At 43.3% G+C, this 20227-nt stretch overlaps 1 protein-coding gene across 1 annotated transcript in view; it reads right to left on the bottom strand.

The window, feature by feature from the left end:
* Positions 1-3192: 3192 nt before the first annotated feature.
* Positions 3193-20227, bottom strand: part of GRIN3A (glutamate ionotropic receptor NMDA type subunit 3A) — a gene marked incomplete at its 5' end in the record, with an annotated part of 76681 nt that continues 59646 nt past the window's right edge. Inside the window, 3 exon segments of the mRNA XM_082498041.1 lie at positions 3193-3592; positions 7126-7199; positions 7961-8125. Of these exon segments, the coding sequence (XP_082354167.1) occupies positions 3256-3592; positions 7126-7199; positions 7961-8125 (576 nt within the window). The 3' untranslated portion in view covers positions 3193-3255.

Raw genomic sequence — 20227 nt, 5'->3', positions numbered from 1 at the left:
TGTGTATGTACATATTTATATATATATAGAGAGAGTGGTTTTGCAAAACCACTTAAATAAGTCAGCTTAAATCTTCATGCTTAATGAGTAGGATTTTGAAAGCATTGCTATCACAAGAGAGTCTATAAACATAACAACTGTATATTGTCACCAGAATAAATTAATGTGGAATGATGAAAGTATTACAGAGTGGGGGTTTTGGGTGGTTGGGTGTTTGTTTGGGTTTTGCTTTCGTTTTTTTTTTTTTTCCCCCCCTTTTTTTTTTGTTTTTTTTTTAAAGCCGAAGTAGCAGATGGGTCAGACTGAAATAAAGCTGCAAAGTCTGGAAACTTTCTGCTACCCATCTTGTGCAGGATGTAAAAATCTAAGAACTAGCATAGGCCAGTTGATGTCAGTAGCGTGACCCTGTGTCCAGCAGGAGAGTCATCGCCTGTGTTCTTACTTGATCCAGAACCCATCTGTGGTTCTTCAAATCTGTCAGCTGAAGTTATTTTCTACTTGCGATAACTGAAGTTGGAAAGTGCTTGAACTGACTGCTGTCCTGTAGTTCTCCTGCCCTCCTCTCCTGTAAGATCAAGCTAGTGCTAAGGATAGCATGGTGTTTCCAGTCCACTGGCTGTGACCTGCTGGTAAGCAATGACCTCTTTTGCTTTCTCCCCTGTGGGCTTTGCTTCCTTACATGATGCTCGATATGGCCAGGGCTCAGTGGAATCTGGACAGGATTAAATCCCTGAGGAATTTAAGTTCCTTGGTCTGAGGAGGGAGGAATTAAACATGAGACCCAACAACATGGACAGGCCAGAACCAACTACAGTCTCCAGTGCATCTTCTTGTCATAGCCAGTCCTCCCCCTGGTTATGCAGTCTGCATGTGTGTGATACTCCTCGTCCCATAGAAAGCTACAGCGATTTTTTTTTTTTTTTCCTGTCGCCTTTGGGAGACAGGGATCAGGCTGGAGCAATAGTTGAATAAGAAAATAATATGCCGAAATGTGTCTCTGTTGGGCAACAATTAACTTGGTCCTTCTCCCAAAAGGCTTCTAGTTGGTGCTGCAGTAATTTGGAGCATCCCTATTCTGCATTTGGCATGGGAGTAGCCCCTAAGGCACCCACCAGAAATACAGATTTTTGCTTAACATTATACGTGGTTGATATTTTTTCACTTATTTTTTTATTTTAAATGAAGACGGATTTGTTGAAAGATTGGGTGTTTGGATTGGAACTTTGAACTCAAACGTACACCTTTTTGTTTAAGATATGATTAGCATTTTCAATTACTTTATTTTTTTTAATTAATCATTCTGGGCTTATGCATGTAGAGATAAGGATATAACAAACTTGATAAACATACTGATAAAATTAGGCTGAAATATTTTTTTCCTCGTGTTTTGTCTCATAATAATGAAAAGAGCAGCAGTCTTATGTTCTAACTAAATGATGTTGGGGCTTGTAAGGTACTCGATGCTACACAAACAAAAAGCTTTTCCTCAAAAGCTGATGATCTAAATGAGGGAGGGAAGGAGGGTAATGGAAGGCAATAAAGCAACCTAAGTGACTTGCCGCAGCCATGTCGCCTGAGCAAGGAAAGAAGGAACATCCTAGGTCTTTCAGACCTATCTGGTGTGCAGGGCTCTGGATCCCACATTCCTGTTTTATGTCCTAATTACTCTTTCCTGTGTTACTGACTATTGGAAGAAGCACACTTGCTGACCAAAAGGAGAGGCCAAAGACTGAGCAGGGAATAGAATATGAACTCCTCTTGATGAGGCTAATTAGCCTGGGTATCGCTGCTATCAGCTTTTAGTGGTCCATGCAGAGCTTTTAATTTCCAAGTGTTTTTCAAAGGTTAAAGGTGCAGAAAGGGAGTATGCCTTTTTCAAACAGAATGCAGTTTCAGATCTGCCTGCAGCCTTCGAACCATGCCTGGTGAGAACGTCACCCCTGGCAACATTCACACAGGTGGCTGGAGACACAGAGAGGGTAAAAATTACTTTAGTGACACGTCTGGGAGCCCAGAGTTACAAATGTTCTTTTTTTTTTTTCTGTCAGATGGGATGTATTGGGAAGTATTGTTTAAAAATTCATAGAAATCCTGTTTAAATAACACAGTCAGTTGGGTTGATGCATTATTTATTCAGATGCTGAACAGCTTACCCTTCCTTCCCCTCTACTCATCATCCAGGTGGGAGAGAGCTTCACTTAGTACATTGCCTTTGCAACTGCAACTCTCGTCCTCCTTCACAGTGAGCCCTGGTCCACAGGGAGGATTTGGCAACTCCCTTTGACTTTGGTGGGAGCTTGGTGTCAGACTAAATCATGGACCAGAGCCCCTTTATGTCACTTCAGCTGTGAGAAAGAACCTTATTGTCAACTGAAGACAGAGAATATTAATGGAGTAGTTTCACATTGGTAAGTACTTCACCTTTGGCGGTAGTGATTTACAGTACTGCCACTCCTCCCTTCCCTTCATGCTTGCTCTGTGCCACCATGAACCCATCCCCTCACATCTGCCGGTGCAGCTGTTTGCATGGCTTCTCTCTGGGTGGGAGCGGAAGCCAAACCTGGGCTCAGAAGCAGACAGAGGTGGTGGTTTGGTTTTGCCAAGTTATTTTTAGGCTGGGTGAGTTCTTTTTATCACAGTCACAGAGCAGCCACGTCTGCATTTGTGCTGACAGAGCTGAGGGAATGGTGTGTACTGGGATCACCACCAAGAATTTGTCTCGTGAAACCACAGCTTGTGCCATGAGGGAAGGGGTTGCCAACATAGAACTAGCACCTGGCGTAATGCAGCAACTATAAGGAGCCTTGACACAAGCAGAGACTAGACCCATAGATATTACAACAAAAACATACCAACAAGGGACATGCTTCCAATGAGCAGCTTAAGTTTCCTTTTTTTTTTTTTTTTTTCCCCTTTTTTCCTTTTATGAATTAATGCACAGAAAGGGCTAAAAAAGTGGGAACTTCACTGTACTGTCAAGTGGAGGAACCAGGAGCTGTCGCTGTTCAGATGCTCCTTGTTTCTCCAGTCCCTTGGGAATTGCTGATGTTTGCCAGGAGAATGAGAAACTTGTTATGAAAGGAGGAGGACTCAGGAGGGTGGCAGTGGCTGTGGGCTGCTGCAATTGTGCTCTCAGGAAGAGCGTATTGCCTGCTTTATTTTTGCACCTCTTTCTGGCATTACAAAAGTGTGTTACAAATTTTACAGAGGGAGGGGAAGAGGGAAGAAAAGAGGGAAGGGCCCAGGTGTGCTGGCCTAGGGCTCTGCAGTCCTGTTTGTCCTCTGATACTCCTCCAGCTCTGATTTCCTGTCCATGGCCAGTTGCAGCTCCTGCTTGATGATTTCGATCTGCTTCTCCAGCTCTGCAAGCTCCTGCATCACTGAGGTCCTAGCAATATTGAGGGACTCTGCTTTCCCGTTGGTCGTTAAAGAAGCCGGAGTCTCTCTCCTCACCTGTGGCAGGGGGATCTCTTGGTGTTGGCGGATCGTCACCTCATTTTGCCCTTCACTGGCGCAGATATACTTTTTCCGGTGACAGTTGCCCAGGTTGGCTGTATTCCACACTGCATGCTGGCTGTTCCCTACGTGGGACCTGAACAGAGATGAGAGAGTGAATATGAAATCAGAACCTGCTCCTCTGTGTATTCAGCCCTCCCCTGTGAGCCATCCTACTGGAAAAATATGCTGCTGCTGTTACGAATTACACAGATGTATTACTTCTTTATCCTAGGAATTATTTTTCTTGAGAAGTACAAATCATGACTGTAAATGGCCAAATTTTTCTGATTAAACTGTAGCAGAGACTAGAACAGAATCCTAAAATTCATCTTCCCCCAAACATTTTTTTTTTTGTGCTCTCAAGCCCAGCTCAGGAAAATATGAGTTCTCCGAAGCTTTCTGCAAGCTTTTGTGGTTGCAATGTCCTGAGATCAGTACAGCGTTAGTCCTTTGTGTGTTAGTATTCTGTGCTAGCTTGGGCATTTGCTCCCATGGAGGAGGAAAGAGGCTGCCTAGAGCTCGCGTGGAGAGATGAAGGGGAAGGTGTGCCCTTGGACTCGGAAGTCTTCTTGAGTAGCTGCTTCTGATTTGGGGGATGGGCATAATGATGTGTGTCCAAACCTCGCAGTGTACAGACATGAGCTTCCCGACAGAATAAATACAATTGGGAGTTTTCATGTTGGGAGGGGAAATTCCCATTTGGGAATTTTTTCAAATGCTTCAGTGTTTTCCTGTGGAAAAGTCTTTCCAAAATATTTTGATTCCAGAGAACCTCTTCCCTCTTGGAAACTTCTCCCTGCAGCCCTCCCAAATCAGAGCTTTCCCAGGAGGATCCTGAGGCCTCCGCCTCCCAACTGGAACGTAAGGAAGCACAGTTTGCTGTTGCAGGAGAGGAGCTTGGCTTTCCTACCTACTTTACCTTTTGGATAAATCTGTGTGCATTCATTTTATAAACTGAGCTTGAAACTCTGAAGTAGTTGCTCTTAAAAATGCTCCATCATAGAGGTCTTCCGTGGGCATCCTTAGACAAAATGCCTATTAGTGTGAGCTGCCAATTGTCAGGTTAAGGGAGAGGATTAACATTTCGGGACTGGGATTGCTGAAAACAGTTGGCTTCAGGAGGAGTCCAGAGCTAGGAGTTGATGCTTGCCACACTTGCCTGCAGAGAAAGAAGTTGGAAAGTGGAAATGTCTTTAGAGGAGTGTTTTCAAAAAGATGGGATGGCAGAGAGGGAGGAGGGGAGGCTTTAGGCAGGAGTGGCAGCCCCAGCCCGGGTCACGCTCCAGAGGGCTCAGGGAACCCCAGCGGGGATGTGTTTGTAGGGTTGTTCATTTTTGTGTAGATCAGCGATTTTCTCATATTTCAAAATTAAAGGCAGGAAGCGTCTCAAGTCTTGTGCTAAACTGGATGCATGTTTTGTGATGCGATTATGTTAATCCCCTGAAGAGGTGAAAAAACAAGTAAATTTTAAGCGCCTTTCAGACAGGGAATAGGATTAGCCTGGGCCAGTAGAAACTGGCAAAGCATTTCCAGGGCCTTCCAGCAGAAGGCCACCACGCTGCATTTCCACACAGCGGTCTAGGCAAAAAAGATCCCCTCACAAAGAGCTGAACTGCTGATGAGGGGCTGTGGTGCCCAAAGCTGTCTCCCTGCTGTGCAGCTCTGCAGAGTCCATCATCACCAGGGTCCTGGGCAGCCAGTGCGACCAACTGGCCTTGGAGCAGAACTAGGGATCTCGGACAACCTGCAGCCCTTTGTTTTGTAAATATTTCTCAGAGTCATACCATTAACCCATAATTTCTGAGACCTTTTTCTTTCACAAATCAAAACACAGCTCTTTCGTAACTGCTAGTAACTGAGGTAGCTTCTGCTGCTGGCGGTGGTGCTTTTGTCTGGTGGTCTGGGCAGGTGGTTTTAAAAAAGGCCACAGTCCACAGTTAACGTTCAAGTTTCATCAAGTAAATGAAAACCTTCACAATTTGGCCACTGATGCTGAGCAGTTCTCCTAATGTTTGGAAAGTTATGACCTGAAAAAAAAACCAGTGAATTTTCTTCCCTGAGGGAAATGGCAATAGCCTAATACAAATTATTTCCACCTCTGTTCCATATATTGGTGCTTTTAATAATTCCACAGTCCCCAGCAGGAATAAAAGAAAGTGTAATAATATAATTGATTTGAGAGCGCTGGGTTGTACCTTGCCACATCAGTATTCATGACAAGCTGGGCACCATGTTACTAGGTGTCTTGAGTTAAATTCATCATAATTCTGTGCAAACAGCAGCTCAGACCATGAGATGAGCAAGGACGGTGGGTGGGTGTGCATGTACGCACACACGTGGGCTGGATGCTGTGTGGGCAGAAGTTTTTGGGTAGCAGCACATCTTCATGCTCAATGTTGAAACAATATTTGCGTGGTTCTTTTTCTAAGCCATTCTCTGTGGGGCTTGTTGCCCTTTCCTTGTGTTATGAAATTTTTGCACTGCTCATTATCTGGCAAATAATTCAGCTAGTGCTTTTCATGTCATCAAAGATACAGAGATCCCCTCCTCTGGAAGACTCTCCTGTCCAGCTGAGTTAGTGCCTCCAGTTGTAGGAGTGTGAATGTGACTGCCCAGCGAGGAGGATGTAGGAGGAGGAAATGTTTTGCACCAGTCAGCTCCTGGTACTGCTCTTCAAAGGTCGAAAGCGAGGAGCTCCTGTGTGCAAGGAGGTGCCACACTGTGGGCTTTTGTGGGGCAATAAGATGAAGCAATTAATAGAGGAAATCAATTGCATGCACTTTCATATACTAGTTTTTATATACAGGCAGTCTAGAAGCTTATAGTTGCTTACTTCTTACATTTGCTGCCATGACAAACTAAACACAACATACATTTACATATGTGGGTTTCAGTCATGTCAAATATCTAGCAACAGCCTGGAAGCCATTTTTTTTTCTATAGGCTGTGGCTGAACTTATCTGTAGAAAAGCAGTACTGCTGCCTGTGTACTTAAAAAGTGCACTAATAGTTTTGAGTTACTGAGCAAATGTACACTTTTAATAAAATGCCTTGTGTTCCTGGTAGCTGTAGATAAGATTGTGTCCTCTTTGGAAGACACAGGCTGTGAAAACAAGGCAAGGTTGTTACCCACTTTTTTTCTCCAACAAGACTTGTTTGAGTCAAAGGTTTCTGAAAGGACTGCATTTGCCTCTTCTCAGCTTTCTTATTTCTCACTCTAAAAAATAAGAAAGCTGAAAAGGTTTCTAATACGTATACTGCCTGATCTCTCATTCACTGTGAAGCTGTCTCACAGGGCCCTAGTTATCTGCTAGCGCTTTAGTATGTGAGTAATTAATGACCTGAAAACAAGGGCAGTGGACTTAAAAAAACTGCCTTTAGAATGGCAGTCCTTTTATAAGCTGTATGCGAAATCATGAAAAAACCAAAACTTCCAGATTTAATACATTCTATTGGAAATAATGAATTCACTTCTGCCTCCTTCCCTTGTCACTTCTATCTTGTTTCCTTTTTTGGTTTTATTATCTTTGATGTGTATTAGATCCCTGAGTAGATATCCAGACACAACATATTTCATTCCAAAGTAATTTTTGTAGTTTGTGTTTTAAGGCATGCAAAACTTCCTACCTCTTTTCTGCTCGTTTTGTCTTAGGCTGGCATTTGTCCTCAATAAATGAACTGTTCAGAGCACGATGTAATCTCTAGAGGGAAAAGAAGAAAATAAATTAGTAAAAGCAAGATTAAGAATAGCTCTGTAAATAGGTAAACAATTTGGGCTTTGTGTGATGGACTTGAGCATAAATTATTTTGCACATTCACGGATAGAGGCAATGTCTGTGCTTTGTCATTACAACAGATTTATTTTCCCGTAGTTTCCCAAGGAAGGGCAATCAATGAAAGGCTGATAAATAGTTTGCAAACAATCCTTGATGTTAGAATTCCTCAGAAAAAAAGCAAAATTTGTTATTTTCTAAAAGATCTCTTCCACTGCGCTGCTTTAAAGCAACAGAAGCTTCCTTTTTGTGCCTTTTGCTGCAAAGTAATCTCTTATTTTACAGCAAACACCTAGAGCAATTTTCTCCCATTATTTTCCCTAGAATAATGAAAGAAGTTACCCAGCACTTCCTGCATGCACCAAAAGTTTGGGAACCTGTACCAGTGAGACAAAATATTCTGGTTAGCCAGTTCAGGATAACAACACTGTTGCTTCTGGAGTCCAAAAGAGTTGTAAGGTTACAAAGGCAAATGGAAAGGTCCCTTTTGTAGGCTTTGCAATTGTGAATATTTAAACTGTTTTCTCTGTGCTTCTCATTCCATCATTAAGTAAACTTCTGTCTCCAGAAGCTGCTGTCACACTTCAAATGCCAATCATCACAGCTCTTACAATCTTTTACACCTCGTTCTTGTCCAGTCTTTCTTAATCAGCCACATGACTTTCACAGAGTTACTTCTGAATACATACCTGACTTGTATGGAGCCAGTACTTCATCTTGGATTTCTTCTTGATTCGTGGTAGGACCAGTCTGTACACAATGTGTTCCCCAATAGTAGTAAGAATGGACAAACCAAACCCAATGCACAGCATCACAAAGAGCCCAGAAAAATGCTTGATACCCATCTGCAGTGTCTGTGAATAAAATCAAAAAGGGAAGTTAACAAAATAGGCTGTTGGTGTATTTTAACAGATGCTTCTGTCTTCTCATTTGGAAATGTGGTCTGACTGAAGGCAAGGAAGGAGAGGTGGCCCTTTATGTTAGGGGCAGTTTTGAATGTCTAGAACTTAACAATGTGAATGACAGTGTTTATAGATAAAAATCAAGGGGAAGGCCAATAAGGCAGACATAGTGGTGGGAGTTTGTTATAGACCCCCCAATCAGGATGTAGAAGCTGATGAAGTATTCTATAAGCAGCTGGCAGAGGTCTCACGATCATCTGCCCTTGTTCTTGTGGGGGACTTCAACTTCCCAGACGTCTGCTGGAAATACTACGCAGCAGAGAGGGAACAGTCATGGGGGTTCCTGGAGTGTGTGGAAGACAACTTCCTAACACAGCTGGTGAAGGAACCAACTAGGGGAAGTGCCCTACTGGACCTACTGTTTGTTAACAGAGAAGGTCTTGTGGAGGATGTAAAGGTTGGAGGTCGTCTTGGGCACAGTGATCACGAAATGGCAGAGCTTGCAATTCTTGGTGAAGCAAGGTGGGGCGCCAGCAGAACTGCCACCTTGGATTTCCGAAGGGCAGACTTTAGCCTGTTTAGGAGCATGGTCGAGAGTGTCCCTTGGGAGACAGTCCTGAAGGGCAAAGGTGCCCAGGAAGGCTGGGCATACTTCAAGCAGGTACTCTTAGAAGCACATCCCCATGTCCCGAAAAACGAGCCGACGGATAAGAAGACCAGCCTGGCTAAATAGAGAGCTTTGGCTGGTCCTCAGGAAAAAAAGGGAAGTTCACATTCTCTGGAAAAGGGGGTTGGCAACTTATGAGGAACACTAAGATGTAGTGAAGCTATGCAGGGGGGGAATTATAAGGGCCAAAGCTCAATCAGAACTCAGCTTGGCCAATGCAGTTAAAGATAATAAGAAGAGATTCTTTCAGTATATCAACAGAAAAAGGAAGACTAGGGAAAATGTAGGCCCACTGGTGAATGAGACGGGTGCCCTAGTGGTGGAAGATACAGAGAAGGCACAGTTACTGAATGCTGCCTTTTCTTCGGTCTTCACTGCTAAAGCTGTCCCTCATGAATCTCAAACCCTGGAGGCAAAGGGGAAGGTCTGGAGAGAGGAAGATTTTCCCTCAGTTGAGGAGGACCGGGTCAGAGACCACTTGGCCAAGCTGGACATTCACAAGTCCATGGGCCCTGATGGGATGCCCCCACAAGTGCTGAGAGAGCTGGCGGATGTTATTGCTAGACCACTCTGCATCGTCTTTGAAAGGTCACGGAGAACAGGAGAGGTGCCTGAGGACTGGAGGAAGGCTGACATCACTCCGATCTTCAAAAAAGGCAAGAAGGAGGACCCAGGGAACTACAGACCAGTTAGTCTCACCTCTGTCCCTGGGAAGGTAATGGAGCGACTCATTCTGGATGTCATCTCCAAACATGTTGAGGAACAGGAAGGTATTGGAAGTGGACAACATGGATTTACCAAGGGTAGATTGTGCTTGACCAATCTGATAGCCTTCTGTGATGTTATCACTGGTTGGCTGGATGAGGGGAGAGCCGTAGATGTCATCTACCTTGACTTTAGCAAGGCTTTTGACACTGTCTCCCATGACATCCTCATTAGGAAGCTGCGGAAGTGTGGGCTAGATGAGGTGACAGTGAGGTGGATTGAGAGCTGGCTGTGTGACAGAACTCAGAGGGTTGTGATTAATGGAGCAGTGTCAAATTGGAGGCCTGTAACCAGTGGTGTCCCCCAGGGGTCAATACTTGGTCCAATTTTGTTCAATATCTTCATCAATGACCTGGATGGGGGGACAGAGTGTATCCTCAGCAAGTTTGCTGATGATACCAAACTGGGTGGGGTGGCTGACACCCCAGAGGGCCGTGCTGCCATCCAGTGTGACCTGGACAGGCTGGAGAGCTGGGCAGAGAAGAACCTAATGAGGTTCAACAAGAAAAAGTGCAGGGTCCTGCACCCAGGGAGGAAGAATGCAAAGCACCAGTACAGGTTAGGGGTGGACCTGCTGGGAAGTAGCTTGGAGGAGAAGGATCTGGGGGTCCTAGTAGACAGTAAATTATCCATGGCCCAGCAATGTGCCCTTGTTGCCAAAAAGGCCAATGGAATCCTGGGCTGCATAGGGAAGAGCGTGGCCAGTAGGTCGAAGGAGGTCATTCTCCCCCTCTACTCTGCACTGGTGAGGCCACAACTGGAATACTGTGTCCAATTCTGGGCTCCCCAGTTCAAGAGAGACAGGGAACTGCTGGAGCGAGTCCAGTGAAGGGCAACTAAGATGATTAAGGGCTTGGAGCATCTCCCTTATGAGGAAAGGCTGAGAGAGCTGGGACTCTTTAGCCTGGAGAAGAGAAGGCTGAGGGGAGACCTTATTATGGCGTACAAGTATCTAAAGGGTGGGTTGAAGGAGGATGGAGCCAGGCTCTTTTCAGTGGTTCCCAGTGACAGGACGAGGGGCAATGGGCACAAGTTAGAACACAGGAAGTTCCGTTCAAATACACGGAAACACTTCTTTACGGTTCAGGTGACAGAGCACTGGCACAGGCTGCCCAGGGAGGTTGTGGAGTCCCCTTCTCTGGAGATGTTCAAGACCCGCCTGGATGCAGTCCTGAGTAATGTGCTCTGGGCACTCCTGCTTTAGCAGGGGAGTTGGACTAGATGATCTCTAGAGGTCCCTTCCAACTCTGAAAATTCCATGATTCCATGAATACACAATGGTGAAATATTGCAGAATGGTCTAGATGCTCTTCTGTGCTGCAGAAAGCTTGGTGTTCTGTCAGAGCAAAGGACCTGTCATGGGAATGAGAACCAGATATAGACCAGGGAACTTTTTTTCTTGTGCTGTTTCTCTAATGAGATTAGGTGTGGAACACGTATGAGAATCTAGTATTTGTGGTGTCTTTGCATTTGTAAAAGCAAATACTGCTTGACAGAACAGTCAATGAACTGGAGAACAAGTCCTTCATCAGCAGTGAGCTAAGACCAACTCTTCGTATTTTCTGGGAATTGATCATTAGCTTCCCCTTTTTGTGCTTTACCCTTAATGAAAGGTCATGGAGAAGACGTTTTGAAGAAGTAGCAGAACCATGGCACCTCTCCACTCCCTACATTAACAGGACTGAAACTGTGTTTGTTAGGAACCCCAACTGCATTTATGAAAAACAGGAACACTCTCACAATGTTCTGCCGACTCACCCTTTTCATGTAGGGTAGGAAGCCTTTAATTAACTTGAGTCTTTTATTGGCATTAATCATGTTTGAAGACCAAGAAACCATGTACAGCAGTCACCTGTACCACAAACACCTGCACTCCAATAGGTGTGTCAGGTTTGCACGTTATGTATAATCTTAGTACCTTTATTCTCATGCCTCCATAACTCGGTTATGAGTTTATCAATAACTAAAATCTCTTGCTAATAATTACTGCCCACAGGCTACTTTGGAAATATTTCCAAAAAATGCAAGTTCTACTTGGGCCTTTCTATTAAAGAATGTTATTCCCCACGTCAGAAAAAAAAAAACGAGCAGAAAATTGCTTGGGCAGGGTTGTGTGTCAGGAGATGGTATCTGGGATGCTATCACCCTGGATAATTGACCTGTGTGTTCCTTCAGTTTGTTAGCTTGGTGGGTGGGTGGTAGTGGGGATTGTGCTTTGTTATGACTATAGATGTGTAATCTAGAAAAAACCTGTGTTTAGTCGGAAGATAAATCACAGAATGTTTGAAAAATCTTGTTATGAGGTCATTTTAAGCCAAAGAGTTGATTAGTGATGAGTCCATTGAAGCTGAAGTCCCTTTGCTGGGTGATAATCAGCAGTATTTCTTCTGGTTTTCATATTTGATTTCTGTTCTTTAAAACACAATGATATGAGATAGCATATCACAGATTTTTAACAAGAACAGAACTTCAGCAGTCTAGCAGAGTGAGAACTTTTAAATGTGGCACTGGCAACGAACTCTTATTTTGGGGGTTCTCTGCCAAAATCAACCTGCTTGCCCCAAAGTACACTGAGCAAAATTTTTGGGAAGAGAATTTTTGTACCAGTGAATAAACACTTCAAGGGTGTTGAAGGGTATAATGGGGGTGTAAAAGCCATTTCTAAAGAAATTTACTGCAGCCTGGCAAGGAAAATGGAAAACCACAATAGAGCGATGTGGTGGTAGGAGGGTGTCAGAGTCTTGGCACGAGGGTTTTCTGATGCTGAGAGTGCATCAGTTCAACCTAAAAGCAAAACTTCCCTCTCAGCACTGGAATTTCTTATTGGCAAAAGCCTGTCGTCCCGTACTTTGTCCTTCCAGATAGGGGATCAGGAGGGCAACACAAAAATCATAGGCGGTAACGCTTTAAACCACTCAAACCCCAAGGTGTTTGACTGGAGGTCTGTGTTACCTGGCCTGTTTCTTTCAATTAGCAGTGAAGCCCAACTTTTAGCTGAGGTAGCATAAAAACAGAATGAGGCCCTACATTTGACCATTTTCTCAGAGGTCTTTAGAGCCAAGACCTCAGTATGGCTTATCTCTGAATTCAGCATATATAAGTATCTGTAAGAAGCAAAAAGGCTGCTATCCATACTAGCTGAATGTATCAGTTAAACGTAGGTTAATTCTCCAAGAAGCATTAATTAACACAAATCACTTGCTTCCCAAAAAGGATGTTCAAAGGCAAGTATGAAACAACTTCCATAGAGACGCAGAGTTAACAGTAAATACAAGAATAAATTGAATGAGAAATAGAATAATAATTAAAAAGGAATAGATGTGCTCAGTCATCTGAAGAACACAAATATATATATATATATATATATATATACGCTCCCAGGCTACTGCTGTTTGGTGTCATACAGAATAACAGTCTACGGGCAGGCATTGCCATAAACTCCCTCGGTGTCAGGAACCTGTGAATCAGCTGGGCGAAGGGCCTTTTGCTTAGCCGCTTGAGAAGCAATGCAGAAGTCCCCAAAGGCGGGGGAGATCAGTGAGGAGGCCTGATCTGCTAGTGCTGGGTCGCTCTGTGGTAGGGAGGATTTATATTGCTCTGAAAATAGGGACTAGGTTTAACGGAATACGGCGAAACTAGCCATTCAAAATAATAATTTAAAAGAGGCGCATAGTGACAATTGCAGTGGGGATTCCTGCATGCATGAGATGCCTCCTCCAGCCTGGGGTTGGTGTTTGATGCCACTCCAGTACTGCCGCACAGAGAACACTCGGCCAGCTCCTTACGTGAAAAATAACTCCCTTGCCTTCAGTAAAGCTGCTCTGATTTATGCTGATGAGGGTCTGGCTCCCTGTCCTGTCAGCTCTGCAGAATCACTTTCTACCTTCCCTAGAAACAGGTGAGAAGAAATTCCAGCATTGGCATCTCAGATGCGTTTTTCACTTGTAATAGATAGCTTTTGAAATTGTCCCAAACAAGACATCTTCTCCTAGGAAAGGAAATGCCAAAACAAAACATCAATAATATTTTATCTAGCCATAAAGAAGATAATGCATTGAAAGAGCTGCCTGATAAAGGCTGCACAGTAGTGGGCAATTTTTGAGACTAAATTAAGTGGGGAAACGAGGTAGGGGAGAAATAATTAGCACAGTGTGTCTTACAGAGTGATTATTTAGAGCAATATCCGCACATTTACATACCATTGTAAAAAGGCAATTTATCAGCTGTTCATAATTACTGTAGACACACACATGTTAAATAATAAAGGAAACCATCTAATAGAGGCACCTCTCATTTTCATAGCTTCATGCTGATTGCTATCAGAGCAGCAAGCTCTACTACTTATTTTGTAGTTTATGTATTTGTAGGTGCATATATAGAATATCTTTGGGAAGAGCAGCAATAAATTGGATTCTCTGTATCACTGCTTTCCTCTGCTGAAGTGGTAGGGGTCAGGTGTGTGTGTGGGTTAGGTCTTTGCTGGTGATAGAAAACCAACTAATTACTGTCTCTACTGCAATATCTTCCTTTCTTTTTTCTTTTTTTTTCTTTTTTTTTTTTTTTTAAGGAATAAAAGCCCATTATGTGATGTATTCTCTATTAAACCTGGATAAAAATACAGTCCTTGCTCCAACTTTGTAATCATAAATTCAGGAGGTAGCTCCCTGCAGTTTAGGAGAAGGAACTCAATTATGCCCATGTGGTGGTTCTGAAGCAATAAGCAACCATAGTCAATCCTGTGATGATTACAGCTAATGGGTGCTCAGCACTACACTGGTAACAGCCTCTAAGTTATTTGCCACTTGCAAATTGGGAACTTGGCAGTTTCTGAAAACCAACAAATACAGGAGCAGAAGTGGAGGTATCTGCTTTTTTATGTATCCTCGGAGAGGCTTTTCTGATTTATCAACCTCTATCTGCAATTGCTACCTAAACGTTTCCTGCTGTCTCCTCTGTAGTTATATGCTTTTTTTTTTTGGGCCCTGAAGAGAAGGAAGGGGATGCAGAGAAGAGAATTTGATATTTGTGTTCTCTTTGAAAGGGGGAGCAGAGACAAAAAACAGCACTCGGTGATTTCATTATTGGATTTCATGGGAAAAACTCCTGCTTTTCTCCCTACTACAAGAGACCGTAAAAGCTTTACTCTCCCTGGTTGTACTGAGAGCAGTGAATAAACCATCAAATACTCCTGTAGTGCAGCTTTGACTAATTAGAAGCCTCTAAAGATTTTTATGGTACTTTACAGGTTGGCAGCACAGGTATTGGTGCTATACACTGCTGAACCCAAACACTAAATAGGGATATCATGTGTGTATTAGCTATAATAATAAGCTGTCCTTTTTGATAGCGTTTTTCCCACAAGGATTTTAAAAACCTTTGCTGAGATCGGAAGTTAAATCTTGCAGCACCTCTGTGAAGATGGAATTATTTCCAGCTTTACTAGAGATAAATGGATATGAAGGGCAGATTTCTAAACTCATTTGGGCATCTCAGTAGGTTTGCAAAACCCAATGCTTGTATTTGGGTAACTAAGCAGTATTAAAGCCTGTCCCCCTCTCTAGATTGGGGCATATCTTGTAGCTGCAGAGAGGCTTTATTTATTTATTTATTTATTGTTCTTATGGCTTTCTGTGCTCTCAAAGAAGTGGCATCATTGAAGAAATATATATTCAATCTCTTTAGAGAGATTATCCTTAGCAAAGACCAGTAACCATAGCTTTAGGATTTCAAGTGCTGAATTTTAAGATACTGCAAATCATTGTCTCGCATTACCAAGACAAGTTCCTTTCCCCTCTTCTTGTGAGGAGTTTTGCACAGATCTGGAAAAATACCCCCTTTTGTAATAAATCTTTTTCTTTCAACTCATCCATTTTCTGAGCCCTGTCTGTAGTGGGAAGGAAAACAATACACATATCCAAATTAGGTACTGAGAAGATATCTGCTTCTGTGATATCACAGGCTGGTGTATTGGGAATAACAGCTTTCTCTCCTCAGATAGTGAACTAATTTATTTTTTTAATTTTGACAGGTGAATCTAAATCTGTTCCTCATTTCCAGGAAACCCAAAACATGCTTCTCCTGACCTTGTTGTCAGACTCAATACTCATACACTCTTCAGGACCATTATGGAAAGTATTTTTTCCCCAGGGCAAGTCCAGATGCCACCGCCTCTTCCCACATTGAGACGACCCCTTTACAATGCAACGTCTGTCATGTTGTGATACTCTACTTCATAATGTTCCCAGTCCTCCAGTGGGCGAGGGCCAGTCTCCTCCCCAGGCATCATATGTGCAGACCGAGCAAATTGTCTTGGCAGCAAGATCTTTTTTCCTGTTCTTTGTGTTTTTCACGCGCTGGTAACAAGGTACCGTGAAAAGTGACTGACGGGCAGCTTTTATTTGTGAGCACAGGGCAGTTCGTTCCCTTCGTGGAGGGGTCTACATGCTCTTCCCTTGACACCTGCAGCGCACCAGAGACAAACGAGTAAACCACAGCTCCAAGGTTATAGCTAGGAAACTGACTGTTGAGTTGTCAGGTGATTGGTGTAACAAAAAAGGAAACTAACTTTTGACCTTTAAGGAGACTAGGCAAAACTCAGAGCAGAAAGGCACAATTTGCTGTATGGCAAATGGATAAAATCATGGCAAGATGAATGAGGCACTGTCTGATTGTGCCGAGGCCAAAGATCACCAAGTCAGGCACAAGCCACAGCAGGTCAAGTTTGAGCAAGTTCCTTCGAAAGCTCCACAGAAGAGCCATCAGTGGATCCCACCACTGCTGAGAGAAGAAGAGAGGATGAAAGGAATTTGTCTTTGCTCTGTGCCTGGTCTAGATCAGATGCAAGCCCATGGTCAATGACTGATCCCCACCATTACAAGCATGGACCTTTCCCTCCGGCACCAGCCGGAGGTGCACAGCATTGTGCTTTCCCCACTGTCACCACCTGTGGAAAGTAGTGGAACTGCAATAACAGGATCAATTTGGTCTGGTGGTGTTTGTGTCAGGTTAGATACTGTTTGTGTGAATCATCAGTGCACTGTTGATATTCGTAGTTGGGATACTGCTATGTAACAGTATATAATTTTTTATTCCCGGTATTGGTTGTTATCTGTCTGAACTGCCAGTCTGTGTGCAAATCAGCCTCTAACTCCTACAGCTTCAGTTGTCCTGTGACACTTGTGAATGGAGAACATACAAGCCATTCAAGTGAAAGAGAAGATACAGTTTCAACAATAGCATCTTTAAAAATTGTAGCTTAAAAGCTATGAAACAGTCTGTGCGCATAGGCAGCTTTGCCCAAACCCCGACTACTCTTTGGACCAGGAGAGGCCTTTCCCTTTCATACTGCCTTAAGAAGCCGCGGCGTGTCAGCTCATCCCCTAAACACCCTGCCCTGATCATTACTGCCTGGTCCGAACAGTCAAAACCACTGCTAATTGTCAGGCAACTTGCCAGTTTGGGCCATCCACACTGCCTGCTGTCAGAGGGGCTTGGTGCTGTTTTGCTACCATGAGCAGAAAGTTGCAAAGCTGCCAATTCACTGTATTTTGGTTCCCCAAAACGCCACAGAAAGAAAGAATTTGCAGTCTCTCCTGAGCTTGGGTGGAGCTAATACACCGGAGGGGAAAGTCCTAGCAGCCCGGCTCCTGCTGAAGTGGCATTAACGAGTAAAACAGTAGAGGAAGGGCTCAGGGTATTGTACGCACATTGAAAAGGAATGACATTGAGACAAGGAATGTCTCAATGTAATATGTGCAACTACAACTCCGCCAACCCCACTTCCCTCCTGCACCACTCTCTGCCCTAAGTAGGGACTTAGCAGATTTACAACGAAGGAATTCCTCTGGGACTGGAGCACGAGAGTTTTAAATCAAGAGTACTCCAGCGATATTGCTCGCGACTAGCAATCAGTGTGAACAGCCACTGCTACCAACAATTACGTGCGGTGGAGAGGTTAAGATGCAATTCACTGTAGCAATTCATTCCAAGTTTGAGTTAGCTGCATCCTCCATGAATGATCCAGTGGGTGCTGGCCAGAGTAAGACACCTTGGGTAAGTGCTTTTGCTGAAGAGATTCACAGAAACCCGTGGAGTCAAGCCCTACTGACCTCTGCACTTTCAAACTCATCTTTATTTGGTTTCTCAGCTTGAGGAGTCACTGCAAATTTTCCAGCCCCAGTCTGGATCATGCCTTTCCAAGACAATTTTGTTTTCAAGTGCAACTTAGAATGAGCAAAGTGCTGCCAGATAGAGAGAGATGGAAAGAGCTAGCAGTGAGTTCTGCCACAGGAAATATAATTTCCTGGTATGAGATTAGAAAAAAACAATGAGTAGGCAGATGAATCTCAAAACAAAACTATAGAAAAACTAACCTCGGTGGGCAGGAGTGGCAGGTGGGTAAGAATCAGGTACAGCCTAAAGGGGCAATGACAAGAAAAGAAGATGGATATTTCACCCATTTAAAGGCTATACTGATCAATATTTCACCTACATATTTTCCCGGTTTTGGGTCATTGCTCTTGGTCAACAGGAGCAGTGTGCTACAGACCAAATTTATCAAAAAGACAGAAAAATACAAAGCCTTACTCTACCTATCAAAAGGCAGCTGCTCAGTCTTAGTTTGGTATATAATCTATGTGAATGACTATCCACTTAAAAGCTCAGACTTTTTCAAAAATGAATTACCTCCTTCTCTGCTGAACATTGTCCACACTTCAGTGAATCTGTTGAATGTTACTGTGATGGACTGCAGGGAGTTAAATAACAGAGATTTCTGGGCTGTACACAAGTAAAGGATACAAACTGACATAGAGATAAGACCAAGAATAATTCCCATGCTTCTTGATGTAATGATGGGGAAGCTACGCTTTAGAGAGTGTCCACTGTTTGACCCTGTTTAGTTTAGTAAATTTGTCCCAGCTGTGAAATTGCAAGTTCTAAAATCTGCAAGTTCTAAAATCTGCAAGTTCTAAAATCTGCAAGTTCTTGATGACGAGGAGTGAATGAAGAGGAGGGGATGCTCATGGGAGATGTGGTAGAAGAATTCAGGAAAAGGAAGGTCTGGACTTAGCAGAGCTTACCCCACAATGGCACAGACTTACAAGTGGACTTTTGTTTCTGCTCGCTCTTTCTGATTGCGTAAGGCCTTTGAGTACATCAGGATTTGTTCAAAGACAAAGTCTGTGAGTGGCTTTCTAGAGTCCTTCAGTTCAGTCACCTGAATCAGCTTGTTGGCCCTTGGCCTCTGGAGAAAAACTCAGTTGTACATGTTGTGTTAGCACAACTGAAGATTAAATGAGGACTACAGTCAGAAAACCAGCCCTGGAGCAGCTAGACCTGCCTTCCTTTCTGGCCATCATGTGGAGGTTACACTCAAAAGACTGAATTACTTTAAAGCACGGCATGTCTTCCAGCTGTGACCCCATGCTTAAAACCTCCCTTAAACCCCCATGCTTAAAACCTGTTCGCCACTGAGAAAAAAGGAAGTCCATGGGACTATTCACGTGACAAACCCAGAATTTTCTTTTCAGACTGGAGCAGCTCTTTTCCCACCGCCTCTCCCTTTGTTGGCAGGCCTTGAGGCATCTTTTGAGTACTTAAACCATGTCATTTTTGGTTTCATGCCATGAACACAGGGAAGTTTAAGCATTACCTGGAAAGCAGAGACTCTCAGTATTTCATCACTGAACATGAAGGAGTTAACAAAAACGTAGGGAAGCGAAGGAACTGGGTTTGTCTCAGAGATAATGTACTAGCAATAGCTCTGCAGGAACATGGTATGGTCTTTCCTCATATTTTTAAATTGCAAAGGGCTTTCAGAAGAGTAACTGTAAAAATGGCATGCTGCCTATCAGATTTTTTTCTCTCCAGTTTGAATGCAAGGTTTATTCTGTCTTTGCTCATGTTTGCTTTTCTTCACAAAAAGACAAGTCCAGTTGGTTTTATAACACGCCTTCTCTAGTTTGCCCAGACAGGGCTTATTTTCTCTATTACTGTATTTGCTATGGCAGAAAAAAAGTTCCTGGAGACAGTCTTGAGATGCTAAGGCTTAGAGCAGTGGTCTCCTAACTGTTTTTGATCACAGACCTCTATCAGTAACTTTTTTAGCATGCATATTTATTTATAATTTTTATGTGTATATATATATGTATTACTGAAATTCGAACATTTTCTTCCTGCACCACAGTGGATCTTCTCCTCCACCCCCAGGGGCTGTGTGCACCCCACCCTAGAGACCACTGGCTTAATGAAGCAAATATATATTCTGGAAGAAAAACAGTACTAAATAAAACCACATTTTTTAACTGAAAGTTGTTTAGAATTGATTCTGTGGCTTAGCTATTTCTCTAGAAACACAGAGAATACAGCCCTGGATACAGCTAATGGAGGAAGATTCTCATGATCGGAGGAAGCCCCTTACGTCTCATCACTGGGGAATGACTAAGAAGGTAAGTTTGTCTCTGCTGTAAGAGTTTTCAGTTTTAAGGTAGTTGTGGTAATTAATGCCATTACCATCTGGTAATTTTCCTGAGATTTAATTCAAAAGATTGTGTTAAAATGTAGAGTAACAAGAGGTCACTGAATGAAGTGCTTGTCAGGAACAGATATGTCAGCTACATTAA

This window comes from Vanellus vanellus (genome assembly GCF_965231255.1).
Source record: "Vanellus vanellus genome assembly, chromosome: Z".
Taxonomy (NCBI): domain Eukaryota; kingdom Metazoa; phylum Chordata; class Aves; order Charadriiformes; family Charadriidae; genus Vanellus; species Vanellus vanellus.
Note: the sequence above shows the minus strand (reverse complement) of the source record. Positions and strands in the feature narration are given on the sequence as shown.